Raw genomic sequence first — 27,670 nt, 5'->3', positions numbered from 1 at the left:
TCACAGAAACTGGATACAAAAAGCAGGACTGAATACATAAGGTAAAGGTAAAGGTACCCCTGCCTGTACGGGCCAGTCGTGTCCAACTCTAGGGTTGCGTCCTCATCTCGCTCTAGAGGCCGTGAGCCGGCACCATCCGAAGAAACTTCCGGGTCATGTGGCCAGCATGATGAAGCTGCAGCTGGCGAGCCAGCACCAGCACAGCACACGGAAACGCCGTTTACCTTCCCACTATAAAGCGGTCCCTATTTATCTACTTGCACTTAAGAGTGCTTTCGAACTGCTAGGTGGGCAGAAGCTGGGACCGAACGACGGGAGCTCACCCCGCCGCGGGGATTCGAACTGCCGACTATACGATCGGCAAGTCCTAGGCACTGAGGTTTTACCCACAGTGCCACCTGCGTCCACAGAAACTGGATACACAAAGCAGGACTGAACACATAGATTCTCACAATTATCTTCACAGCCATTCTATAAATATATATAAAAAAAGTCAATCTCATTCCACACTGACTAGAACACACATCCATGTCTGCATCATTTGAAGTCTGTTGAGAGCTGATGTTTGACATAAATATTCTAGCTGAGTTTTAAAAGTTTGGAAACTTAGACAAGTGTGTACTGAAAAGATTTTAATACTAGTTAATTTGTGATAGCACACCCACCAGTGTCAGAAAGCCTTGACGTACTCATTATCTTGGAATTCATTTGTTCTGACAATATTTGTGGCTGCTAAAACAACCACGTAATGGTCACCTAGTAAGACAGATAAATTGACTGCTTAAGCTTCACAGTAACGTCTCGTTGCCTGTAGCACACTTCCCCTAGACAATTTCGGAGGGTTTGCCCCACCATCCTCCAGCAGTGCCAAAATTCCTCACACAGATAATTTAGATAAAGAGAGAGATTGTTGCCCTTTGCTTAAAGGATCCTCCTTCTCCCTATTCACCCTTCTGAATATGTGCAGTATTTCTTTCCTAACACAACACCATTAAGTAGAAGCCACTGGGAAAACAAAAGTACCTAACCTTAAGGTTTATAAATTTTGCTTTGAACTCAAAACTGAAAATTTCAGCATCTACAAACTTTATGAATCCTGAAACTTTGGGTTTGTTTTATGCTTCAAGTTCTACCTTTTTCATCCAACCACTCATATTTATAGCATATCACGTGTGGATTTATCTGCATTATTCATAACGCAAGTATGTAACCTATACACATTATTGTATGAACAGCAACTCCAAGTAAACTCCAGTCATTCAGAATTGTCCTTCAAATTTCTCCCCAGCCTCCTGAATGACATGACTTCAAAATGTAATGACTAAAAGGTCAGCACATGACAGTTGAGCACTTGTGACCCCAAATTAAGAGGTATTATGCTTTATCTACTAATCAGTGAGTCACAAATGTACAACTTGCCCCAAGAACTTAAGAATTCCTGAGATTTGTTCACACATCATTGCCTAAAATGTAGACTACCTAATCAGATAAAGGAAAAATGAATTTACAAACCTTCTTATTGAATGCTTATACTTACTCTCTCTCTCTCTCTCTCTCTCTCTCTCTCTCTCCACACACACACACACACACACACACACACACACACACACAAATGTAAATATTTTATGATTCCAGCATTCAAAGCCCCTTTACCCTTCTCTACATATTATCATCACCACCACTATAATCTTTTAAGCGCCTGGAAGAAAACAAAGTGATGTACTACATAAAAACACAAAACTGAAAACAACAAAACCCTGCCTGGAGGCTCACAGACTAAATACACAGAACCATGAAAAAAGGGGGCAAAAAAAGATAATGGAAGAAGAGACACTAAATTAAAACATCTCACTCAATTGGAAAAGGCATGTTAAAAATCAATATTTTACGAAGCATCTGCCTTCTTTTAAAGTGTGAAAGATTGGATGGCACAAATCACAGAATTTCAGAGTTGCTCTAAAGACGGAAGTCATCTCACATCTAGCAGCAATGATTTCCAAAATAAGCTGCTACTGAAAAGCAGATGGAAGGGCATGTGTGTGAAACAACAGATGAAATCTCAGTCTAACTATGAAGAGTGCAGAACTTGAGAAGGAATAAAAATATAATTTAAAATTAATTGTTGATTTTTGTTATGCGCATGCTGCCCCAGATACCTTGAGGAGAAATTTTGCTATAAACTTTGAAAATAACATCAATCTAAAAATGTGCATTATTGTATTAAACTCAAGAATCATGAGTTAGGTTGCTGGTTGTAGTATTCACATCATCATCATCAATGATGTATGTATGTATGTATGTATGTATGTATGTATGTAAATAATATGTATTTTATGTGTATTGTGAGCCGCCCAGAGTGGCTGGTGAAACCCAGGCAGATGGGTGGGGTATAAATAATACTTTTATTATTATCTTTTATTTTAATACTTCAATAATTTGTTTTTAATTTTTTAGCTGCTGGATAAAAGGGCAGAGGCTAGACAAACAGCTGTGCATGGAGAGATGTCATTTTCAATCCTTGAGACCCCTGGCGAAACTCACAAAAGCTCCTGTATGTGGAACTTGGTGTGGAGAGGGAAGCTGAATGCTGAATGGGACAAAGCTGTGGGCAGGCGGATTCATCCATCTTGAGTCTGCCCATAAAAAGCAAGCCTAGAGCGAAAGCCTCGGATGATGCCAGCAGTTGTAGGAGAACCTTTGTGGTGTTCTGCACTTTCCTGTTTCTAGCTATCAGAGCCTGCCAGATAACTTTCAAATCATAAAAAAATTAGACAAATCCCTTTGTTTTTATGAACTGTTTTCTCCTTTCATTTTTATTTAGGAAATAGTACACCTTTCTGAAAACATCTTCCAACAAAAGAATTGCACGAGCCACTCAACTTGAGGCTGCATCAATATGCAATATGAGGAAGACTTACTCTAGGCAGTAAACTGAGAGGGGGTGGAATCACTCATTTGTACTTCTCTATTAATGCAGCCTATAAGGCAAGGAAGATGTATAAGGTAAGGGATGGCACTACTGTCCTCGAGGGAATTAAATTCAAGCAGCATTTCTTCGCTTGACTGGGGAAGTGTAAGATAATGAATGCTGCAGTTTCAAGAAAAAGAGAAAATAGCAGGCACGCTGGATGAGAGATTTTATTTATACGAACGACCCTGGTGGATATACAGTATTTGTAAATAAATACAAAACTTTTTATTTCTGAGTCTGGTGTAAGGTAGTAAGGTCTAAGGGAATCAGAGAAAAAATGTTAACATGGTGACTGTAGATTAGATAGAGATATAGATAGATAGATAGATAGATAGATAGATAGATAGATAGATGATAGAGACAGATACCAGTTTTGCAGGTTTCATTTCTTTGTCAAACTCTAGCAAGGCTAGGAAATGGAACACAGCATGGGGCCAAGCAGATAGGAGCTCCAATTAAATTCTAAAGAACAGTGGATTGGGTCCAGGAGAGTGCTCTCAGTTGGCCACAACTCCTCTGGACATGACCCAACACAAACAGGTTGAAATCATCAAGATTGTTGAAGGCGAGCCAAAACCTGTTTTCCCCAAGTACACACTTTTACCTTTTCCTATATAGCTGCTGCTCACGCCTGTCGACTAAAGTGCTTGGGGGACACTACTGCAGGGAGACAGACGCTACCAATCTACACACTAGATGCTCTCTGCTCCAGCTTAGACCAAGACAGGAGGAAAGTGCTTCTGCACGCAGAAATTAATTGTACCTGCCTACATCCCTTGTAAAATGACACTTTCTCTCCTACCCAACCCACATGCCATTACAATATATATTTTTGGTGGTAATGTGTATGCATGGAGCATTCAGAATCTCTGTCTCTTTGTTGCTGTGTAGTTAAGAGACCATATACTCCCAAGCCAGGAATGGCTAAGCATGTGGCTTCTATAACTCTTCGTACGGAAGAGATAAGAGTAAGTGATTGTAATGGTGCCATTTTGCTTAAGTATATGAACCTATAGGCACAGCATGATTTCCACACTTATCATTATTGGTTTACACACATTTTGATGTCTCAAGGTATCAAATCTACTTTAACATTAAACATGCTCACACCATCCTGTTACAAGAGAATATACTATCACTACTAACAACATTTATTTATACCCAAGTGCACTAGATGCCACATAATAGAAAAGGCACTCTGGCCTGAACAAAACAAAGAAGCAAACATAAACTTCAGAGTGACAGTCAAATGCTTTAAGCACAAGACTTTCCATTTACATTTGCAGATCTGACCACTGGAATATCAGCAGGAAAGAAAATGCATGGTTTTGAAAATAACTGTCAGTTCTCTAATTAATTAATTGCCTATGAAGGAGAAAGGGAAGGCACTTAAAAACAAGAACAGATCGCCTGGTTAGAAGCCCAGAATACTGTTACCATGGTAGCTGGCAGAAACAGTAATTGTTTAGTGTTTTCTAGATTAGGCAAAAGTCAAATAAATTGAAACAATGCAACGTATCAACCACTTTACTAGTCAATCAGTCACAATACTGATTCTACTCCCATCATAATACATCTCCCAGCCCCTTCAATTCAGTCCAGCATATATGGTTCCTTGAATAAACTGAGCAAATACAGGGACCCATCTCATCTATTTGTTCTGAGAACAATAGCTGCAGACAGTGCCTCAATCCAGTTCTGTCCCTAATAAGGAATTCAAATTCCTACTCTAGTGAGGTACTCCTTCCCCACTCTCCCCAATCGATGGCAAATAATTTTCCTTGAAAGAAGATCTCCAGGTTGCTGAAGTCTTTCACTTTACAATGACCACTCACTGGGAAAGGCTCTAGCCTGCCCAGGATCAGATACTGAGGAGAAGAAGAAGAGGAGGAGGAGTTTGGATTTGATATCCCGCCTTATCACTACCCGAAGGAGTCTCAAAGTGGCTAACGTTCTCCTTTCCCTTCCTCCCCCACAACAAACACTCTGTGAGGTGAGTGGGGCTGAGAGACTTTCAGAGAAGTGTGACTAGCCCAAGGTCACCCAGCAGCTGCATGTGGAGGAGCGGAGACGCGAACCCGGTTCCACAGATTACGAGTCTAGTGCTCTTAACCACTACACCACACTGGGAGTATGCAGCCTGCCACCTTTCCTTTCAAGTGATCCTGTATCTCAGAAGTTCCATTTATGCAGGGGAGCAGTTTCCATACAGAGTTGGCCTCTAGGCTTCAAGAATGCCTGCATTTTTGCATACAAACTAAGTAACTGAATTCCGTTAAATGCTTTTAGTAGCTGAATTTTGAAATGGTGTTACTAAGAGAGATAATGGAATCCTTCTTCAAGAATATACTCAAGACTGTCTACAGGTGGACAACCAAGGTATCTGCTTTGGGAACCCTTAATCATTAAGATGACCTGAGAACTAGGTCTCAGGAAAAGTAATATTCAGGCCACACAATCACTCGATGCTTGACACTGACCCAAGGCCAGCGTCCAAACTGCTGAAGCAATATATCACAATTAACAGCTCCACTGCCTCATCAATTGCTCAAGGGCATTCACTCTCCCTTTCAACGGTCTGTACCTAAAGCTGGGGATATACCTGCAGGCCACCTAGTGCTGGCAAAGCTCTACTCCTTTAAATTCCTGCTAGTTCTTAGCATGTGGCAGGAACGTAGATCAGCCATGCACATGCTTTGCACACAAAGGCATCTCCAGATAGGGCTGGAGAAGACCGCTTCCTGAAACCCTGGACAACTGTTAACAGACAGTTGTGCTATAATTTCAATCGCTCCTCAACACTGGCCATGCTGGCATGGGCTGATGGAGGTTGGAGTCCATCAACACCTGGAATGAACAACTTTGGTTATCTCTAGAGTCTTCTTCTTTGGTGATCACTCATAGCTGACTAAGATTGTCTTCCATAAACAAGGTTTTAACAATGAGCCCGTAAGTGACTGTGGAGGCCAAATCTGGATCCACACATCCTTCCACAGTGGGGACGTTGGTTTCCAGACATGAGTTGATCACGGTGTGGATTTGCCAAGCATGCCTTCCTCTTAGCATGTTTCTCCCTTGTGTCCTGAGTTTGAGTGTCTTCAAAGCCTTGGTAAAGGCTGTTCTCCAACTGGAGTGCTCGCAAGCCAGTGTTTCCCAGTTGTCAGTGTTTATACTACATTTTTTAAGATTTGCCTTGAAACAGTCTTTAAACCTCTTTTGTTGACCACCAGCATTACGCTTTCCATTTTTAAGTTCGGAATAGAGTAGTTGCTTTGGAAGACGATCATCAGGCATCCAAACAACATGACCAGTCCAACAAAGTTGATGTTGAAGAATCATTGCTTCAACACTGGTGATCTTTGCTTCTTCCAGTACACTGATATCTCTAGAGTAGACAATAATGAGCTATAAGGGTCAATAACAATATAAGGCAGCTTCCTACGGCTGGGGTATTCAGCCCAACCGACGGCCTCAGTTCCTATTTTGGTACTCAGTTGAGCTTAAACCCTTGTTGAAACAGCAGTCATACCTTACAGCTCTCACAGATCATACAGAATCAGACCTTCTCTTACTATCTGGATTCCAGCTTCCTGAAATCAGATCTCTGTCCATGCTACCTTCTCAAGAGATTCATTAAGAGAGACTCTTGATGGCAGTACTTGCAGCCTATGTCAGAAGTATTGTAGAATAAAGTCTCATTTACATCATGGGTAACAGTTTCTGTTATCTTTTGAAATGCTAAAACATCACAAAAAAATCACTGTAGGCTTGTAGGCAAATTCACGGTGCGGGTGAGCTGAATCTTATAGGCAGTGTCACTCCATAATAAGCACAACCAGTCCGCCTGTGCAGCAGTCTGAAGCAAGCTGCTTCGGGACCACACCCTGAGAGGGGATGTCACCCTGAGAGAAGAAGCCACCACCCACAGTGGCAAGACAAGTGAGAGATTGGTGGGCAGGTGGGCTGCGGTTCTCATCATCTCACTCACCAGGAGCACTTGCCACTGCTGGGAGCTCACCACTGCCAAGCTCTTGCCACCTCTTGCTCCTCGACTCCAGAGGCTGCAGCAGCATGCTCATGGGTGGCTGCACACTCCTCTACTTTTCCCTAGGCCTCCATATTCCATCCCCACATTCTCTTTGTGACAGGCCAGGAGCAGAAGATACCAAGCACCCAGCAGCACCTCGCTTGCCAGGCGCCAAGCATCAGTGAGGGACAGGAAGTGGGGGGCAGTGCCAGGGTTTTTGCCTCTAGCAGCAAAATGGTCCTGGCTGCCCCTGATAATAAGAAATTTGCACAGATTGCCTATCAAACTAGTATAATCCGTGAATGAAGTACGGTCATTACAGCTTTAGGATACAACAGGTTAAGTCATGGCATGACTGAAGCAATAAATGGCAAATAGCAAGGTGACATTTAAACAATTTGACAGTTAATCAAAACAAGCTTAGGGGAAAAAATACTGTTTAAATTTGTTTACCTTTCTAAGGGTTGACAAAAGGAAGCAAAACATACTGATCAAACTACAGAAAATGTGAATGACTGCACTGAGGACCAAAAATCTAGTTTCTGCATCTGAAAATGTTATTTGGAACATTGCATGAGCAAAAAGCCGCCAAAAAGACCTGGCTATAGTTCTCTGTGCTACAAAAACATTCAGGCTAGATTGCTACAATGCGCATAATGTAAGATTTCCTTCGACGACTTCATAAACTTCAAGAAGTTCAGGATACCACAGCAAAGCTAATGACTGGGAGTAAGTGTAAGGTACCTATCATATCAGTTCACTAGCTACAAATTTGCTTGTGTTTCTAATTCAAAGTACGTAAAGAGTTTGGGACTGGAAGAATATCTGCTGCCATACAAGCATGCCCAGCCACAAAGCCCATCATCAGGAGCCCTATTCAGGAGGTTCCCTTGCCCATTTATCTAGAACCCTCTTCAATGGCTTTTGAATACCAGCTGAATATATTGTTGTTCCCCCAGATTTTTAAAGGGGATGCTAACCTTATCCTTTGTTACAGTTTAAACTTGATTTCTTTTCCTGCTTTTTTTAAAAAAAGTATTAACCTTTGGTTTCATAAGTCACTGTAGTTTATATCCTCACATTTCCCCCTACTTCTTTCTCCCAAGACAAAGGCAAAGATATATCTAATCTGTTTTAATGAAACCCCATCTTGTTATTTTTTAATACTAGAAGCTAGATTAAAGTAACTATGTCTGCCAATTAGCATTGTGAACCCCTGCTATTGACCTGATACTGTACAATCTGTTATTATGTACTGTCCTATATATCATCTGTTCCCCTTGCTGGTCTATTCCAATAAAAGACGGACAGCTGCAACACTATATCCCTGTTCAACCTGAGGACCATCTGACTTTAATTGTAGTACACAGCTTGATGTGGGTCTGGTTATGAGAAGCCAAAGTATCACAGTGTAATAATCTGGAAAAGCAGAAACCTGCCAGGCACAGGGCTGAAACAGAGGCTTGGCTGTCTGGTTGGCTGATGGGATGTAGGAAATATGATTAATGAGCAAGGTATAATGATATCAGGAACCCGATTAGCACCACAAAAAGGTCACAGATCAAAGCAGTATGCATTTCATGAGGTCTAATCACTGTAGAAAAATCTGTAAAACAAACTGAAGGGGGGGGGGAATCTGCATGCAATAGCTTACAAAATGGGCACTTAAAACTACTATTGTTATTTATTGTGATCTAGGAAGTTGCAAGGATGTAATAAATAGACAACTCTGCTTTTTCATAACATTTAAAATGTTCTCGTGTTATTACAAAGAATTCTTTGTCAAAGTATTAGAATTTTTTAAATATAATTTTCCTCACTACTCACATTTATATAATCTTACAAAAATACTAATTAGACAGCTGACATACAGTCACTGGAGCTATGTAATTACAGAAGCACAACGTATTTTGCATAACCCCAGAATAGAACATTAATCATGCAATTACTCATATAAATTACTTATACATTCCATTTCATTTGGACTCAACAAATGCAAAGCCTTGCACAAAGAGTAAGAGACACATGTAAAACATCAGGTATGTGGACTTCCCTTTTCCCCATCATACGGCATATATTTTTATGCAGGGCAAGAGGAAATCTATGATGAACTCTAAAACCAAACTTCACCTCTCTCTTAATTAAGCAAGGAAGATTAGAAGGATTGCTATATCTGAAAAAAACAACAACCAGGGGTGGGGAATAAAATGGGATGGGGAGTATAATGGTGTTTTTGATGCAAGCACTACCTTTTTGTACCATAGAAATAATTTTCACCTCATTTCTTTATTTGTTACATTATAGGCCACCTTTTCTCCAAGGAGCTCAAGGTATCATACTCCCCACCCCAATTTTATCATCACAATAACCCTGTAAGGAAGGTTAGCCTGAGAAGCAGAGACTGGCCCAAGGTCACACAGTGAGTTTCACGGCTGAGTAAGGAACTGAACCCTGGCCTCCTAGGTACTAGTCCTTCATTCTAACCACTACACCACACTGACTGATTTCTTTTCTACAGTTAAATGCTACCCTCCCTCTCATCATGGAGTTCAAAGTACATGAGGTTCCTGGATAGCATCCCATGCAGGCACTGATCAAACTGAGACATACTTAGGCTCATATGCTTTCATTCCATGGTCTATTTAACATTATATGCACATTTGTATCACAGAGAGATATGATTCTCATCCTATAATTACAGAAATGGGCCTTGTCTTAATACCTACCTAAGAAATATTAGGTGACATAAAATACAATAAACAAATAGTAAAGAAAATATTTACAATCTCCTACCCCGGTTTTTTTCATACTATGTCATGTAATGGAAAATAAAGTCTATCAGGCTAGAATAAAAGAATATATTTTTACAATACGTTGCAAGGTATGGAATGGATGAACCCGGATTTGAGCTCTTTAAAAAGTATGATAGAAATAACTTAAGATGTATTTAGGAGGAAAACATTGGCGATTATGACCAAACTAACAAACAAAAACGGGGCCGCGAGTGAAGATGATTGGCCAGTTACCTCGAGCTAACCCATATGGTAAAGCTATCATGGAAAGCAGGTGTGTGCTTTCAGTGGCTCATTACAGATAACAAAACTCAAGTGAGATATAGCTAAAGATGCAAATAATTACAAGTTAGCACAAAAACATTAAAGTGAAGTGGTAGGTGGAAAGCAGGTGGTTTGAAATTCAACTTTTTAACTTGTTACAGTTAACATACATAAGGGTAATGGTGCCCTCTGAACCAGAACTAATCAAATGCCTAATGTGAAGACATGAATATTTTGTCTTTCTTTCACTAGATTAACAGTGTCATCAGTAATGCCAGAAATATATATGTGAGAATATAATAAAGGTATCCCCAAAAAACCTTACATTACATTAAAACAATGAGAAAAGCATGAGGGTCTACTGTTTAGGTTTTAAAAGAATCTCACTAGGCATTCCCAAGCCTATGAGTACACCTAAAATAGCTCTTTGGATCCTAGGCTTCATAAATTTTAGCTTTACACAGAACAAAGGGACTAATCTCATTCTCTAAGAAAAGACATTTCAAGCACCAGCTCTTAATACAGAGAATAGGTAAAGGTAAAGGTACCCCTGACCGTTAGGTCCAGTCGCGGACGACTCTGGGGTTGTGGTGCTCATCTCGCTCTATAGGCTGAGGGAGCCAGCATTTGTCCACAGACATTTATCTTACCAATCTATTTATGCGAACAAAGTCTTCTGGGGTTTTGGCCCATGGTGGAAGTTCAACATCAGACACTACTGTTCCATCATCCATCACTCCAAGATTGTAATTATTGTAGTTGACAAACATCTCAGGGAGATAATAAAATTCAGGAACCAGCTCCTATGTAAAAATGAAAACCAACATGTTAAGACGAAAGGAAAACTTTGCGCGCACACACACACACACACACAATCACTTCCCGCCCTCTCACAGAACCTCCAGTGAATGAAAAACTATTTCATCAACAGAGGGGTAAAATTAGATACATTTTATTGGTGCTGGCAACATGACCTCTCCAGAAAGTCTTATCTGCTACCATCCTTATAGTCTCTGAGGGCCAGGTTTTATTCCTTTTTCTACCTTTTCATGCACCATGCCTTTCAAACAACTTTTACTTTTAATCTGGGCATTTCAACCCTATAATTCATATTTTGTTTTTGTTTTTTGCCAGAAAGAACAAGTGCTTTTATTGTTTTGTATTGGTGATTGATTGATTGATTGATTGATTGATTGCCAAGAGACGATGCCCATACAAGTATAGTTAATAAAGAAAAACTAAAACTAATAAGCAAGTACCACAATGGCATTTCACACCCTGAAACTTGCTTAGTAAAAACAGCCAACTGCAGTCCTACCACTATGGGTAAGTAACTTCTAGACTGCAAGTATCACAATCTATGAGAGCAATCTCTTTGCTAACAGCAATAGCAACAATACCCATTAAACAATGGCTAATTTAAAAATTGAATGGACTCCTCTTTTAGGAGTGGAATGAAATTTATGGGTGCAATCCACTTACTTTAAATGTGGATTTCAATTCAACTTATAAAGTTGGTCTGTTTGTTGTCAGTTGGTATGAATTGCTGATTACAAAGAGTCTGTTCAGCAATAGACAAACCCAAGCAGCTCTCTAATGCAACAGGGCTTTTATTTTCTGAACAAACACCAGCATCCCTGCCCCAGAGCCACATGACAAAAACTGAGTTTTAAGAAGCAGCCATACATATAAGCAATTGGCTGCTTTTTCTGAATACATGTCTACACTGCCTTATGTTCATGTTGCAAAATGTGGGGCACACATGTGTTGAGTGATTACAATTGCTTTTCTATTTTGTGTGTTTCTAAGCAAAATAATTTTTAAAATAATATATATGCTATAATGGAACATTATATAAATGTACCAACTAATGAAGGCACAGTTAAAGCAAGCTTACATTTTTGCAGAAAATCTATCAATTTCTTGTAAAGGGCACTTCATGAATGGAAAGGCTTAATATTTGTAATTGCTCCAGGAAATTAGTAACTGGTGTAAAATTGGTCTTCCTTCTAACAAATGAAAAGTGCATGCTATTTAATAAGCAGAAAAACACATTATGTGGAGTAGCTCCACTGGCTAACTATGTAAGAGGCCCAGTAGATCAGATTCTAAATCCACTCTTGACATGGGTCAATGGATCAGTGGTCTTCCAGATACCACCCTCAGGGTCAGCTATGGCCAGAACAGTTTTCCAAATAGCTGAGTGCAATGGTAGGTCATCAGATTATGGACAGGGTCAGCCCAGAGTTCCCAGAGAACAGACAAGAAGAATCAAGCAAGAATTAAGCTATTATCACCTCAGTCCTTGTGAGAAAAACTTCAGATATGCATCCTATATATTTGTATACAGTCATGCTAATTAACCTATAACAAAAATGAGTCTGTGATACAAAAGAAAAACATGCTAGCAAATTATTTGGAGGCACTTTGTTGACTAAACTGCATCCATTAAATTAAATGTAGTGGTTTTTAAAATCACTTAAAATAACAACCACACCACATATGTCTCCCTGATCACCTACATGAATTGCAATTAATCACATTTAAATCAGTTCCAAGAGGGAAAAGTGAGCTATTATCATTATTAATTATTTAACATACATCTTGCCCTTTCTCCCATATGAGCCCAGGACCACAGACAAGTGGTAAAACAATTAAAACTTCTGGAAACTATTTCAATATAAAAACAGGCTGGAAAGAATCCCTCCGGCCAGGGAGGAGGGAGGCTCCAACTGTGTTGCTTGGCTGCGTTGCTCACCCAATAAGAAGTCTAAGAACGACTGGAGGATGGAGCTTGCATGCCTTGTGTGTGGCTAGTTAATGCAAGCTGAGGGGGTTTTTGAATGCTGGACGCCATTTTGTTGCACGTGCTGCTGCAAACTTTGCAGTGCAAAGCCAGGCCGGGGAGCCATCTTAAGTTGAGGCTGCATAGGCCTTGTGGTGCATGTGGTTCAGATTCTATTCAGTTGAACCTCTGGTTACAAAGTTGGTTGGACAGTGTTCTCAGAGCTACCAGCATGAGTTTGACCAGACTGCAGGAGGACAGGAAGACTGGAGTGCCTGGAACAGGTGAGGCTGCAGGTCCCTTATTTTGGCTGCTGGTCCCTTATTTTCAAATCTGTAAGTTGACAGCTATGCTCACTCCACCTTTTGAATCCCAAATGCCCCTTCAGGAACAGCTACTTCTTTTGCAAAGATGTCATTATGCTGCTACTGCTTCGCACCTTCAAAATGAGGATGTTAAAGCATGAGGATGTAAAGATAAATGAAAGGCATGGAATGGAATGGACACAAGGACCATAAGCAGAACAAGAGGATGAAATAACATCCATCAGGTGTAGGTGTATTTGAAAGCCCCTACATAACTGACAATGACAATAAGATTTTAATTCCTGCGAGAAGGATTCCTTATACATACAAGAGCTCCTGTTTGTAGTTTAAAGTCTGTCTCTATGTGCAGGAGAACAACTCTGGACCATGGACATAGGCTTTAGTGACAAAGCCTCCAGCAAACTGAGGGTCCTACCATATTAATACATTTGTGGGCAATTAGTACTCTAAATCTAAAAATTATGTTATTTGACTGTGATGGAGAAATTCCTGTTCTGATTACTACCACAAGGATTAGCAGGCATGGGAGGAAGGACTACTATCACCTCACAGGAATAAGTACCTGTTTAAATGAGTTATTTCCTATTGCGCTTCCTGTTTCCTTTACATTGCCATTAATTAAAGCAATGTTTGGAAGTGGCCTTAGTTAGTAATAAGCTCATAAGAACTAACTTTATCAAGTTAGAAAATTCTTCAGCCTTACGTTTTCCACAGCAAAATCTGTCCCCAAGGTAACTTACTGGTAACTTAGCCTCACAGCACAAGCTGACTGTTACACTTCCACTGGAATATATGTTATCACTCTCAATCTATTTTCAACAAATTACATCAACGACTTCATTGTGTTTGCTCCCTCCCTCCCTTCCACTCAGTCTCTCGCTTTTCCCTCAACCAAAGAGTTGGGAGCGGGATACTCTCACAATTAGCAAACATATGTACAACTTATTTTACTTTACAGCATAAAACGGATTATTGGTCAAGTATTAGGAAGCTCCTCTCACTTGAAATCTGCTACTCAAAAATGAAAAGAAAGGGAGCAAGTGAGTTGTTGCCATTGAGAGCATGTGGGAAAACTGGTTGACACACCAGTGCATGTTGTAAGAAGAATCTCATGGGCCAGCTTTGGAAGCAATTTGTGTCATTTGGTATCACAACCCAGGAAATAAAGTTTAGAGTATACATGCGGTCACAACCAATCCTTGTCACCGTGTCATGAAAGCCCTAAGACTAGTGATCAAAGCATCGGGCTAATCTTGAATTACAGCTTAACCTTTGCTTGAACCTTGCATATTTTATTTTTGAGTGATGATACATTGTATTAGTTCCTTCCTGCCTATCTGGCCTAAACATTGCAAATTAATAGTAAAATGGCAGAGCGGGGAAATGTGCAAATTGCAGATGCCTTTCTCATTGTTACCTTCTTGTGAAGTGATATATATATATATATATATATATATATATATATATATATATATATTCCACCCCAATGCTTTCCCCCATCTTCCTTCTAAGTCAAACATATGTTTTTACTCCATAGTTGTGTAGAATGTAAAGCATATTTTTTACCTTCCCAAAATACCTTTAAAATATTAGACAGATGTGAACTTTGACACAGTTAACTACAATTTGACTTTTACTGCAGATAATTTTCATCTGATGGATCATATAGCAAATAAGGACAGTCATCTTTTCTTCTGAACAAAGTTGTATGGGAACTGGCTGAATTCAGGTGAATTCACTCGATGTCAAAGGCAGGCTTTAAAACCATTTGTGTATGTATACTCTGACACTTAGCAAATTAGCATCATTAATGGTGATGCCACTGGATCTCAGAAATAGTGATCAGTGGATCTCAAATTTCAGCAGTTCAGGTGTTCTGAAATCCTTTTGAGTCATGCTCAGACCTCTGCAACTTTAGACAATGTTCAACAGCACTAGCCTGTCACCTGACTCAGTAAGTCTCCCCTGCACCTTCTCTTGTTCATGCTTATCTTGTTAAGCCTGACAGTGCTATAGGCATCAGGCTTAAGCCTTGGACTCTGCTGCAAGCATGCAGGAAGCACACAATGAGGCTACACTGAAACTAGAAAACACTGGCTAACTAATTTTCTCAGCCTTGGGAGGGTGCTGAATTGTGCCTGATGGTGGAGGTAAAGGTAAAGGTAAAGGGACCGACTCGTGGCCGACTCTGGGGTTGTGGTGCTCATCTCACTTTATTGGCCGAGGGAGCCAGCATACAGCTCCCTCAGGTCATGTGGTCAGCATGACTAAGCCGCTTCTGGCAAACCAGAGCAGCGCACGGAAACGCCGTTTACCTTCCCGCTGGAGCGGTGCCTGTTTATCTACTTGCACTTTGCTGTGCTTTTGAACTGCTAGGTTGTCAGGAGCAGGGACCGAGCAACGGGAGCTCACCCCTTCGTGGGGATTCGAACCGCCGACCATCTGATCGGCAAGCCCTAGGCACTGTGGTTTAACCCACAGCGCCACCCGCGTCCAGAGGAATAAAGTACACGGGGGATCAACATTGACTAGTGTTCCTAGCCCTGCCCCCTGGGTGCTGCATGGTCTGGGATGGAGGTATCAGGGCAAACCAGAGTGCATTTCACCCCCTGTGAGAGAGTTATGATTTTGTTTATCTCATAACAAATCATTCCTAGTTGAAATTTGCTTATCACTGTATCCTCACTGCACTGCCATTTTGTTTTTTAAAGTAAACGTCTTATCTTTCAGACAAAACAAGCCATATAACGGACACTGCAAATTAATGCACAAAAGGGTAATTTAAAGCTACCGTTGTATATACTAAATCAGTCTTCAGCCATTCAAAATCAGTTTATGATTTAAGGATAGTGCATATCATTTGAAAAGCAATTGCATTTTTGCATTACTTGCCATAGTTATATGCTACATGGCAAAACCAAATGCATTCAATATATTAAGGATTAATTTTAAATTATAGCATGCTTCTTTGCTTATATGTTAAAAATGCTGGATAAATGCCACACAGACATTATCATCACTGTTTATTTGGTTATCATGATTTTTTAAATTATTCATTAGATCCGCTTCACATAATCACACTAAGGTACAGTAATGAAAATAGTTCCTAAGAGAACATAGTAGTGGTTTTTTTTTAATGTATCTATTTTCTGAGGTGAGAAAGGAATGATACTTATTATGAAACTATTAGTATATACTGGCATGGCAAACAAAGATTTATAAATAAAATATATTTATTCTAATCACATAGGTGAGCAGCTAAATACTTTGCAGATTGGAAAAGAATTAAACTTAAGTTTACATAGTAATTTTGGAGTACATAGTCAGTAAAAACAAGTAATTTAATTTGGAACCTATAATATGACAAGTGTCAAGCAGAATGTCAAATGGTTACATCTCCCACAACATTTTTTTACTATAGATAGTTAACCATGTAATGAAATGCATTAAGTTAGGAGGGCTAAAAAACATTTTGAACATAGAGTTCTCAAAAATGAACCCGACACTAAGAGAAGTCCCAGCATCATGTAAGATTTTGGGCTATAAGACTGGAGGCCTTGCAGGGCTACAAGGCCATTCCTGGGCAGCTTGTCCCACCTTTCTGGCCCATACAAACTTCCGTTTCCACACTGGTGACAATCACAGAGGGATGCCAAAAGCCATATCCTATGTATGTATGTGAAGTGGTTTGGACTATGGAACTAGGTTTATAGTTGTTTGCATCCTGACTTGTACTAACCATTTTTAATAATAATCTTCTTTTTTCTATTTCATACCAACAAATATTAATTTGTTACTTATAGAGGATTAGTTAAATACAATGGGCTTCAGCTTTATAAGATTAAAGCTTACAATTTAAGTTTTTGATTAGCTTCCTAGATCATTATCCTATAAGTAGATGGGTGTCTCTTCTCCTTCAAAGTGACCATCTTATTCTTTTATGGAAAGGGGGCGGGGGCGGGGATAGCAGTACACTAAGAAAGCCAAGTTAGTCTGTAGTTACTTTGCCCCTTTGGCAAATAATATTAGAGTTCAGAGACACATGAATCTGATTTGATAGGCCTTTTCGGCAAAAGTCTGTCTCTGCTCATATTTTTGAAAGTATACATTAGTGGTCCTTGATCTCTGACCTCAGCATGTAGTATGTTGAATATAGTAGTGTAAATACATTCAGGAGCTGGGGGTGCATGTTTAGTTACATCAATGCTGTAAAATAGCACACAGTTTTTAGCAGACTTCAGAGTCACCATCAGCCCATAATACTAAGTGAATTTATTTCTGTAATCTTTGCAGCTTCTTAAAGGTTATATGCCTAGCAAATCTAATAGATTCAAAATCATTCAGTATTAGTCCAAGAACATTTGACACACCCTAGTCACCCTCGCTAGTAGTACAAACTACTGCAGCTGAAGCAATCACCCCTTGCCTCCACTTCCCTTCATTTCCCACTGTTGCCCTTCTGTCAAATCTTAAGACTGCTAAGCTCTCCAACACAGGAACCAATCCCTTTGTACTCTGTAAAGCAGTGTGCACTTTGATGGTGCTATATTAACAGAACATCATCAATATGAAAGCTCACTACAGGAAGTGAAGAAGTTTACCTTGATATCAGAGGTGTCCCGTTGACTATTGCGCCATGCCCTTGAAATTGATGAAAAAGTTCTATCTGCATGATCAAATTTGCCCCCTTGCAAGTTTAGGAAAAATGTTGTAAAAGGTTCCTGAGAAGAGAGAAGCAGAAGCGGAAATATATTTTGCCAATTCTCAATTAGAATGAAACACTAAAGGTTATTGACAGGTTTTATTTTTGCGGAGAGTCAAAGAAAAACAACAACGTGGTAAGATGTGCCTTGTTTTCCTAGAATAACTCATTCTACAGATCAACACAATCAGTGAAAAACACAGGTTCCCAAATTCACTTACATTTTGTATCACTGTATTTCAATGCCTTTTAAACAACTGATACTATAGCTAGGAATGTGTATATTCAGGTGATTAAAAAGAGGAAGTGTTCCATAATGGCAGAAGCCTTTCCGTCAATGAAAGTTGAAGCCTGGATCTAACTCATTTAATTCATTAGATTTATATATGCATACATACTAGGATCCAAGGGGCTGTCTGAGCTTTCAGGTGGCCTTGAGATATCTGAATTGATTTATTTAAACAGCAAGCACATCCCCACTGTGACTCTTTGCAAACTGTTTTTGAAATTTTCCCCAGTTTCCAAAGTGGCTTTCATTTAGCCCTGGAGGTGGAGGGGCAAGAATTATGTTCAATAAAAGCAGATCTTTGGGGTGCATGGAACTAATTATGGGGCTCTCTGGATCCTAAATATTATCCAGAGTCAAAACTTTCCTATGACTATAACATCAGAATGTGCAACTTTACAGTTCACAATTAAGGAAAGAAAAATGTTTGAGCAATTGAAAAACCTCCTCCTAGTCAGAGGACACTTAAGCGCATATTAGTGGATAATTGCTTGAAATTAGCAAAGTACCATAAATTACTTCAAGGATTTATGTCTGCTTGTACCAATGTAACAAGGTTTAATTAATGATGTGCTGCTAATGCTTTCCCAAAGAAATTAGTTTCTATCAGATAAATCATCATTCCAGTTTATTTTACAGAAATGTGGCCCGTTTCATAAATATTAGACGTCTGACCATCTGAAACACTATTTGTAAACATATTACAATATTACTTCAAAAGGGGCAATTCTATTTCTAGATTGCATCTTAAAAGCTTATTTTACTAATCAGTGATTCACATGAAATCTGCATTAAGTGGTCAGATTATGTTTCATTTTAAAAAAAAACTTGCATGCAAAAAGTAATTCTAAACGAAAAGAAACATAGAGAGAGAAACCAGCTTTAAAAACATATTTTAAGAAAGAGTTTTCATACTTATTTGAAAAGTGTAAACAAAAAACCATTATCATTGCTATTACAGTCATACCTCATGTTGCGTCTGCTTCAGGTTGCGTTTTTTTGGCTTGTGGACTGCCGAAATCTGGAAGTACCGGAATGGGTTACTTCTGGGTTTCAGCAATCGTGCATGAGCAGAAGCACTAAACTGTGCTTTGCGCATGTGCATAAGTGCTGAAACGCAACGCACATGTGCGCAGACGCAGGTTGTGAACGCTGCAGGTTATGAATATGCATCCAGCACGGATCACATTCGCAACCCGAGTGTCCACTGTATTTGAAAGTAATTGTAGTTCTGATAGGCAATAATCAGGCATGGGGTGAATCCAGAGTTTGCTAGTGGACAGTCACAGGCAGAATCTGGATTTCCAGATCCCTCATCTTCTTGCAAGGCCTCCCTCCAAATAAAATGCTACCAGACAGTTGTGGAACCGTGCTGAGGGGCATGGGTTGTGGAATGGAGAGTTGAGAAGGAATAGAGAGCATGCAAAATGCAGGTGGTGGAACCTTTGTCTCCATACATACAAAGTGCCTCTGCCTGATTTCCCACAAACACTCCTTTCCCTTAGTCCCCTGAACCAATATCCAATACCAGTGGCCGTAGCAGGTCTGCTGACCCTTGTCCAAGCATTTTTTGGGTGCTCTGGAGGGTTAAAGGGCAGGGGGAGGTCAGCCTCCAAATGCTACCATCATATGTGAAAGTTCTTTGGACTGAACCCATTGATTTTAATCAATTTTCAAAATCTCTGTTGCTGCCACCCCTTTTTGATTTGAAAGATCCATGCTTAGTTACAACTTCCCTTACAAATTTCAAAGAAAACACTTTCAAAGTCTACTTACAATTCTTAACAACCAGGTGAGTGTAAAACTTGCTGTTGAATAGTGAGTGCCATAATGAAACTTTGGAACTTGATCATCTTCCCATGTTTCATGGCGGTCAGCAAAGAATGCAGCTCTTTTGGGATTCAGAGCCCCAATAGGCTATGGGTGAGGAAAAGAAACATACTCATCACATTATAATATTGACATTTGTTGTCTTCCACTTAATTACTAGTCAAAATTAAACACATAGTACATTATTATTACTAAGATAACAATAACAAGAATAATAAATCAAATGGTTTTGAATTTGGATGCAAGTAAGCATAATAAGAGGGAGGTAAGTGACCTTTTCCAACCCAGATGTAACTGTACAATCTTCTTACTTCCACTAGGAATTATTTTAAATCATCCTCTAATACAAACTTCGCAGAAGGCAGCAATGCATGAAGTAATTATTGCCAAGTGTCTCACATACATACTGCAAACACAAGTGGAACTGCTTCCCTTGGCAAGATCAGAATGCATTCAATAGCATGGATCATTCCCACGCAATCACTGTGTGGTCCCTTTCAATTGTACAATTCTATGACTCCCCTTGCTCTTTCTCTTCTCTCCCTGTAAACCCATAAACCTTTCTTTCTCTTAGAACCTCTCCCCCCCCAATCTCCCTCCACTTCCTGTTTTGTGTGTGTGTGTGTGTGTGTGTTCCCTTTCATGGGCGTGGCCAGGATTAGGGGGGGCAGGACTTTTGTTAGGGGGGGCAGAACCGATGTGATTGGTCAGTTAAGTATTTCTATTGTTTTACTTGATCGGGCCCATGTTCTCTTTGAATATGGAAAACCCAAAGCAGAGAGCTGTTAAGAGAGAGAGCTATTAGCCCTCCAGCTTGCTTACAATACCAGGTTTCTTAACAGCTGCTGCTTGGCTCCTTCCTGGAGATGCTACTGCTCTGCTCCCTAAGGGGACAACATTTGGGTGAGTCGCTGTTTCTAAGCCAGCCCCACAGAAAGGAAGAGAAGGGGGGTGTAGGGAGTGGGGGTGTTGCTGGACACGGACCACCCATTACCCATTCTTTCCACCAGCCCCTCCCCATTTTCTATATTATTTCTTTAAATAATCATTTCCCATCCAAGCAGACAAAGGTGCGATCTCGTAAGTAAAATATGTGTATGATACCAGTTACCTGTAATTAACATTTTCCTTCCCAACCTGCAATTTATGAATACAGAACTGAATTTAAGTTGTGGGGAGTTGGGAGATGAGAGATATAATTCTTCACTAGACTCCATCTTGGGCTCAAGGTAGTGTGGGGGAGGGCCACATACCAAATATCTACCCAAAATATGTACTACTTATCCATCTTTGGGACGTAATTTTCATTGGGGAAAAATTGATTCACAAGAGACTAGCAGAAATTAGTTTTAGAAAACCAGAAGCATTTATGGAATTCTTGTTCCCATGTTACTTTTGTAGATGACAACATTGTTAATAGAAATAGACTGACATACTATCATTTATATTGTTATTTATCAATGGAACTGTACTTCGTTTTGCTTTTGTTGGTACATATCTTTCTTCTCCTTTCTTTACCAAGAAAAAAATGTCATTAACCACTGGAAGTTTTCTAATTTGAAATATTACAGTTTTTAAAAGAAGTGGTTGCTATATAAAAGGCTTTTTATCTGCAGCAGAAAACATTCCAAGGAAGAATTCAGTTTAGTCTGATGTAAACTACTGCATTTGTCAAAGAACCATTACGGAATCTACTTCATCTTTTGCTTTGTGACACTATTCAGCCATGCTTTCTTTTGCTTTAAAAAGGAAGACAAAAAGATCATTGGTAAATAAATTATATTTAGTAACAATGTAAACAATACGGTGTTCGTACAGCATTAAAGCTTTCAAAAATACGCTTTTTGCTGCTCTTGCTTTTATTATTCTGCAAATAAGACCACCACAGATCAATACTTATAGAATTACATTCACTGAATATAAAGCTAAAACCAATTAGAATTGATTTAATTCTCTTTTGAAAAAAGAAATAAAAGGTATCATGTGGAGATCCATACAGACAGAATGCACAGTATTGATTTTTAAACTAACCCCCCCCTTTTTTTTTGCTACACTTGGTTTCTGAAACCTGGCAACACAACAACCATCAAGGCATGTCATGTTTATTTGCAAGCCATATATATGTGTGTGTGTGTGTGTGTGTGTGTGTGTGTGTGTATATATAATATAAAAATAAATACAACTGTGGGAGAAAGGCTTACAAATAAAGAACTATGGAGTTGTGTACTGACAATGATACACTATCAGCTTACTCAGAGAAGTTACAGAGGGAATACACACATTGAATTATACATTACACAAATGCACTGATTTATTGTGGTAATAACATCCACCTCATTAAAAGATTCTGCTTTGCTGCAGTCGGAAGGCTACATATTGTTTACTGCTATAAATTAATGGCAGTACACAGAAGACTGTGGAACCCCTGTAACAATAGATCTGTAATGACAGTGCTGTATATCACGGCTTCCTCAGCAGCTTCACAATAAAATGGAGACAATGTATTGGGGTAATACATTCTACCACAGTGACCCATATTTTCCTGACAACTGCTATGAGGCCTTGCTAATAGTTAACTAATTATCAAACATTCGAGGCAAAAAACACTTCTAAAATTCTCTTTTTATCCTCTTATATAAAATGTTCAATTTATGTTTACTATCACACTCTGAAATGAGCTGGTAACTACTGTTCTACTTAATTGGCTTTGAAGAGGCATTATTTTAATATGGATGCCAAAGCTAGGAAATTCCCAATCGTGATGCATCAGCCATAAATGTGCTTATGGAAACTGAGTGCCAAGAGCTGCTCACTGGCCCACACAGAAGAAATGACATTCACAGGAAAATGAGCAGTCCTTTGACCTACAGTAATACAATACATCTTACTTACTGCAGCAATGGGCTTAGCAATAAGAGCAACACAATTAAATGGTTAGATGCTGCTATAAGAGATCCAAGAGTTTTAACTGAGAAATCCAGGCAGAAGCTAAACATGTTACTTACGTATTCTGCAGGTGTTATAAAAGAAAATCCAACGAAGTCATATCCATGAGCTATTCAAAACCTTCTAACTACAACCAGCACAACTACAATCCCACTGACATCTCTTTCTGGGAGATACCACAATAATAAAATGAATAAACTAACAATATGCTGCCATTTCATGATACCCAAAATGAGGTGACTGCATCACACTATCTAATGGTGAGACCAGGATGGGTGTAGCTTCTCTGTTACCTTATCCTTAGGACTTGGAAATGGCAATCAGGTTTGTGCTCCTCTCCTACAACCTCTTCCCTCCCCAGTAATCATTAAGGCCTACATCAACACCACCTGAGGCTAGCCATGATTGGATACAGGGCTAACCAGGTGTTTTAAAACAGCCTCAAAGCTGGTTTCAAATCCTGATTAAGAAACCAATGTTGTAAGGCTGGCCCTACAATTAGGCAGAGTGAGGAAGTTGCCCGAGACAGAAAATGCTTTTTTCTTTTCTTTTCTTTCTTTCTTTCTTTTTTTTGAGGAGGGGAGACAGAGAGTGACATTTGTTGGAAAACAGAGCTGTGCATATCATGTCCATTTCCCTGCACCTGCTAAACTCAGACATAGTGAAGAATGCTGTCTCATCAGTGAGTGTAACTAAGTTTCAACTGCTAGCATGGTTGACTTCTAAAGAATATAGGAGCACCTTGTCCTTTGTTCTTTGGCCCTACAACTCATTTGCATTTTAAATGAACTAAGCCTGTTCTGGTGATAGGTGTTACCACAATAGCCTTGACCACCTGAGGGAAGAACTAAGGGTTTTTTTTTTAGGGGACATATTAAAGAGAGACATTTAGCAGGGAGATGTTAATTCTAGGGAACTGTGCCGTTATAGAATAATTGTCTAGAAAGTTTTCATCTCCATTAGTATCTTTTTTGAGAAGTGGCACCGTGCTATACTAGGCCAACTTGAACACAAAACCTAACTAGTCTACAACACCAGGATAAGGTTTAAAGCTTAAACTGCTCAGGAATGATAAAGGCGGTGCTTCGAGTCCACTCAACAGGAGGAGAATTTTTTTTTTCCTACTGTTCAAATCCTATTCACATGGTCTCAGCCTATTCCACACAATAAATCATATTTTACAGTGTCACAAAATAGCAGTGGCTTTGGTATAATACCCATGACGTGTGCACAACACAGACACTAACCTAATAATTCTAAGCACTCTTATAATACAGCATATTTGTTTTTAAATATCTTTACAGGGTTTTTTATATTTTATTATTATTATTGTGGCAAAGGAGCACAGATAAGTAGCCCATGGTTGGATTGCTTAAGGGTCATATGCCTTGTTCATGGCTCAGACAACTATTTGTAGCTGCTGCTTTTATCTGACTGACAAGTATAACCAATGGATTGCGATAAGCATTTTTATCAAGCCCATGGGTATTTTGTTGTGTACACTGAAGACATGGTGTGTTGCTATTACTGTTATCACTTCATACTCCTGATTTGATTTAATACCTTAAAAATACACCTAAGCTGTAGAGGTTCTATAAGTGCATTTTTAGAAAAGCGATTTATTTAAATAGTCCTATGAAGAGATCTTTGAATATGCACTACCTAAACTGGAGAAGTAATGTTTTACACAAAGTATAATGACTTTAACCACCTTAAGAACACTGAATCCACTTGGACCATGTGTGGTATGTTAGTTTTGAAGTAAGTAAACAAAAATGTTAAAATTCTACATATCAAGCAAAGATCCTCGTTTTCAAATTTTAAGGACTGAAACTACAACAGGAAGCTCTAGCCCTGTGAAATATGCACTAGGGTAAGTTTCCATTCTGTTCCCCCACAGTATTGCACTGGAAATTATTTCTGAAAGCTGTACAGGACATTGAAAGAAGCTTCTGCAGACATGCTGCCATTAAACAAAGCATGTAAAAGCTGCATGCAAGTGTGAGGTTCATAGGATCAAGGTATTCTAGAGTTTTATTTAAATAAGACATATAGACTCTGGAAACTATTAAACTGCACCTCTACCCTAAAGTTGATTTTTTAAAAGTTCACTTCATTCTTTCATTAAATAGTGTTAGCTCTCATTCTTCTTTTTTCTTCTTTTTTTTGTTTAGTTTTATCCTGCCTGATAGCAAAGGCTCCAAAATTCTACAGAAGTATGATACTAGATTACATGGTTAAACACTGCAAGTGCAAGAAGCAGATACAGTTTTGGCACAGTATACTGTTGGTAAAGTAAACATCTTCAACAGTTGTTCCATAAATTAAAGATAAATATATTAAACAATACTTTAAGGGTTTTTGTTTGTTTTTTTACCTTTTCCCAAAATCTCATTATTTATCATTAATAAGCCTTGCAAATAGTATCTTCTGGATTGTTGCTTTAAATAAATGATAATTACACATCTCTAACTCAGACATAGGGGGAGGCGGGGCACATTGATGCAAGGGGCAGATTGATACACCAACAATATTTAAATATTGAGAAACGTTATTCATGCTGCAATATCACTAAAACGTGTCTATACATGTGTGAGTACAACAGTTGTGACAGTGCCACCCGCCAGTTAGCCGTTGGCATTTGACGAGAGTAGGTGTGTTTTTAGGGCAGGCAACTAAAAAATTATGTGAAATGTGAAAGTGTTCCAATGCTGTTTTACGTCATTTACTTAAGATTTAAAAATACCAAAGGTAAGTCATTCCACTCAGTAATCAGGATTACACATGATTTTTAAACAAGTTCAGTGGTTTTGTTAATAATTGTCAGTTTTTTGAAAATGTCCGTTGGGTTACTTTGATACACTAAGATACATATAAAAGTGCCCCACTAGTGTACAATAGTGCCCCAATATACAAGTTTGCATGAAAACTCTAAACTAGTTATTCTGTTTATGTGATGGCTGTTGTGTTGGATTAGTATTGGCTCCATCCACTATGGCCATTAGCCATGGGTATCAATAACCGATTATCAAGTATCATATCGAGGAAAAAACCAGGATCTTGTATGTTTGTCTTCTCCATTGTAGAATATAAGGCAAGCGTTGATTTCAAGGATGTTGTTTTGCAGTTGCCAAAACCAAATTTCTCAAAGGGCACATCTCGAACACCATCTCTTTATAATTTTTCTATTGACTTAAGTGGATATAATGTGCAATAGAAGCTAAAGGTTAAGTAATTATCTAATTTTTAATAAGCATTTTGTTTAAATTACTATTTTTTGACTACCTAATGTGAGTTCTTAGACTTCTTTAAGTTTTTCTAAAGATCCTTTTTTTAATGGATAGGTGTTTGAGGAAAGATAAATATAAGTTTTGATGTTTTGTTAAGAAAACCTGCCGTAAAGTCTATGATATGTGTTAAACACTGTTAGCTTTGATACATAATTTAGATTTTAAGTAACAAATTGTAAGGCTAATTATGATTTCTCACAATAAAAATTGTTTTTTTCATTACATTTTTGTAAATAATTACCATTCTCATACAATTTACGCGTTGTATCAAAGTGCCCCATCGAAGGTATCAAAGTGCCCCCTAGGTGGGACAGATTGATACAAAACCCATTTTTTACTCAAGTCATTATATTCTCATTATCTTCTAACTTCAATGGTTCTTTTGATTGCTATTATAATATTGATTAGTTATGCCATGCATAAAGCAAAAAATAAAATAAAATTTATTTGACTCCTTTTTGTTACATAAAATATGAGATTGAATTTTTTTGCATCAATCTGCCCCACTTCCTCCCTAAATCCCTTAGAGCTCAGTGGGACTTAGCATTTGGTATCGGTGTTAAGGATTTCAAACTTGATTTCATTTAACACTGGGTGAGATAATGAATGTGAGCTCAGCAGGAAGAACAAAACACAGTTATGGGTGATGGAGCTCGAATACTCCATACAGTAACCAAATCCTGAAAAATGGACACGGACAAGAAGATAGCATTAATCGGAAACCGCACTTAAAATGCAGCAGATAAAAGAAGTGCTGTCTGATCAACTGCAATTAAATGCAGGGAGAATGGATCATAAGGTGAGATGCAGATTGCAAAGACACAAACATTCAATTCAATACACAAACAGTGCCTGGAGAACAACAGCAGCAATAAATCAACACTCAGACAGAAACGTTGCTAAGATAATGCACTAGAGGTTAAAATACATACAAAAGCCTGGGGTGTTTTTTTAACTGTATGCTTAGCTACAACATAAATTTTAAGTACTGTAGCCCAGTAGAATCTTTGCACTTTTATTTTTCAGCTGTGAGAATGGAGGATTCTCTCTGTGTGTGCGCTCACCATTACAGGTCTTAAAGCATTTCCACTACCTGTTTTACAGTCTTTATCTTATTTTGCCCTCTGGAAGGATTTGCTAGAATCCTAAGGAGCTCACCTTGCACTTAAAAATGAAACACAGCTACATTTCGAAGCATCACGACTGGAGAGGGACATGTTAAAATGGAGGTATAAATGAGCAACTTCAGTTATGGCTAGAAAAGCAGCAACAGAGCCTACAAAAAGTTAAACAACTCCTACAAAAATAGCAGCATACACACATTACAGTCCCATTAGCTAGGCATAACAGCATCAGCAACATGATTGCTTAGCAGGCCATTTTATTTATTTCATCTCTTACTCAGTTGGTGCTGCCAGATGTGCAGCTTTTTCTGGACATGAGAGAGATGC

At 38.9% G+C, this 27,670-nt stretch overlaps 1 protein-coding gene across 4 annotated transcripts in view; it reads right to left on the bottom strand.

The window, feature by feature from the left end:
• The window catches only part of LRBA (LPS responsive beige-like anchor protein), a 354,335-nt gene that overhangs the window by 65,247 nt on the left and 261,418 nt on the right, over positions 1-27,670 (bottom strand). For all 4 annotated transcript variants that reach the window (XM_083630908.1, XM_083630910.1, XM_083630909.1 and 1 more), the window contains exons 45-47: positions 19,930-20,070; positions 17,767-17,886; positions 10,705-10,857 (exon numbers count right to left, since the gene is read on the bottom strand). In XM_083630908.1, the coding sequence (XP_083487034.1) occupies positions 10,705-10,857; positions 17,767-17,886; positions 19,930-20,070 (414 nt within the window). The remainder of the gene's footprint in view (positions 1-10,704; positions 10,858-17,766; positions 17,887-19,929; positions 20,071-27,670) is intronic.

The sequence above is a fragment of the Podarcis filfolensis genome (assembly GCF_964270895.1).
Source record: "Podarcis filfolensis genome assembly, chromosome: 9".
NCBI classification, from domain to species: domain Eukaryota; kingdom Metazoa; phylum Chordata; class Lepidosauria; order Squamata; family Lacertidae; genus Podarcis; species Podarcis filfolensis.
This window is presented reverse-complemented; position numbering and strand designations above follow the sequence as displayed.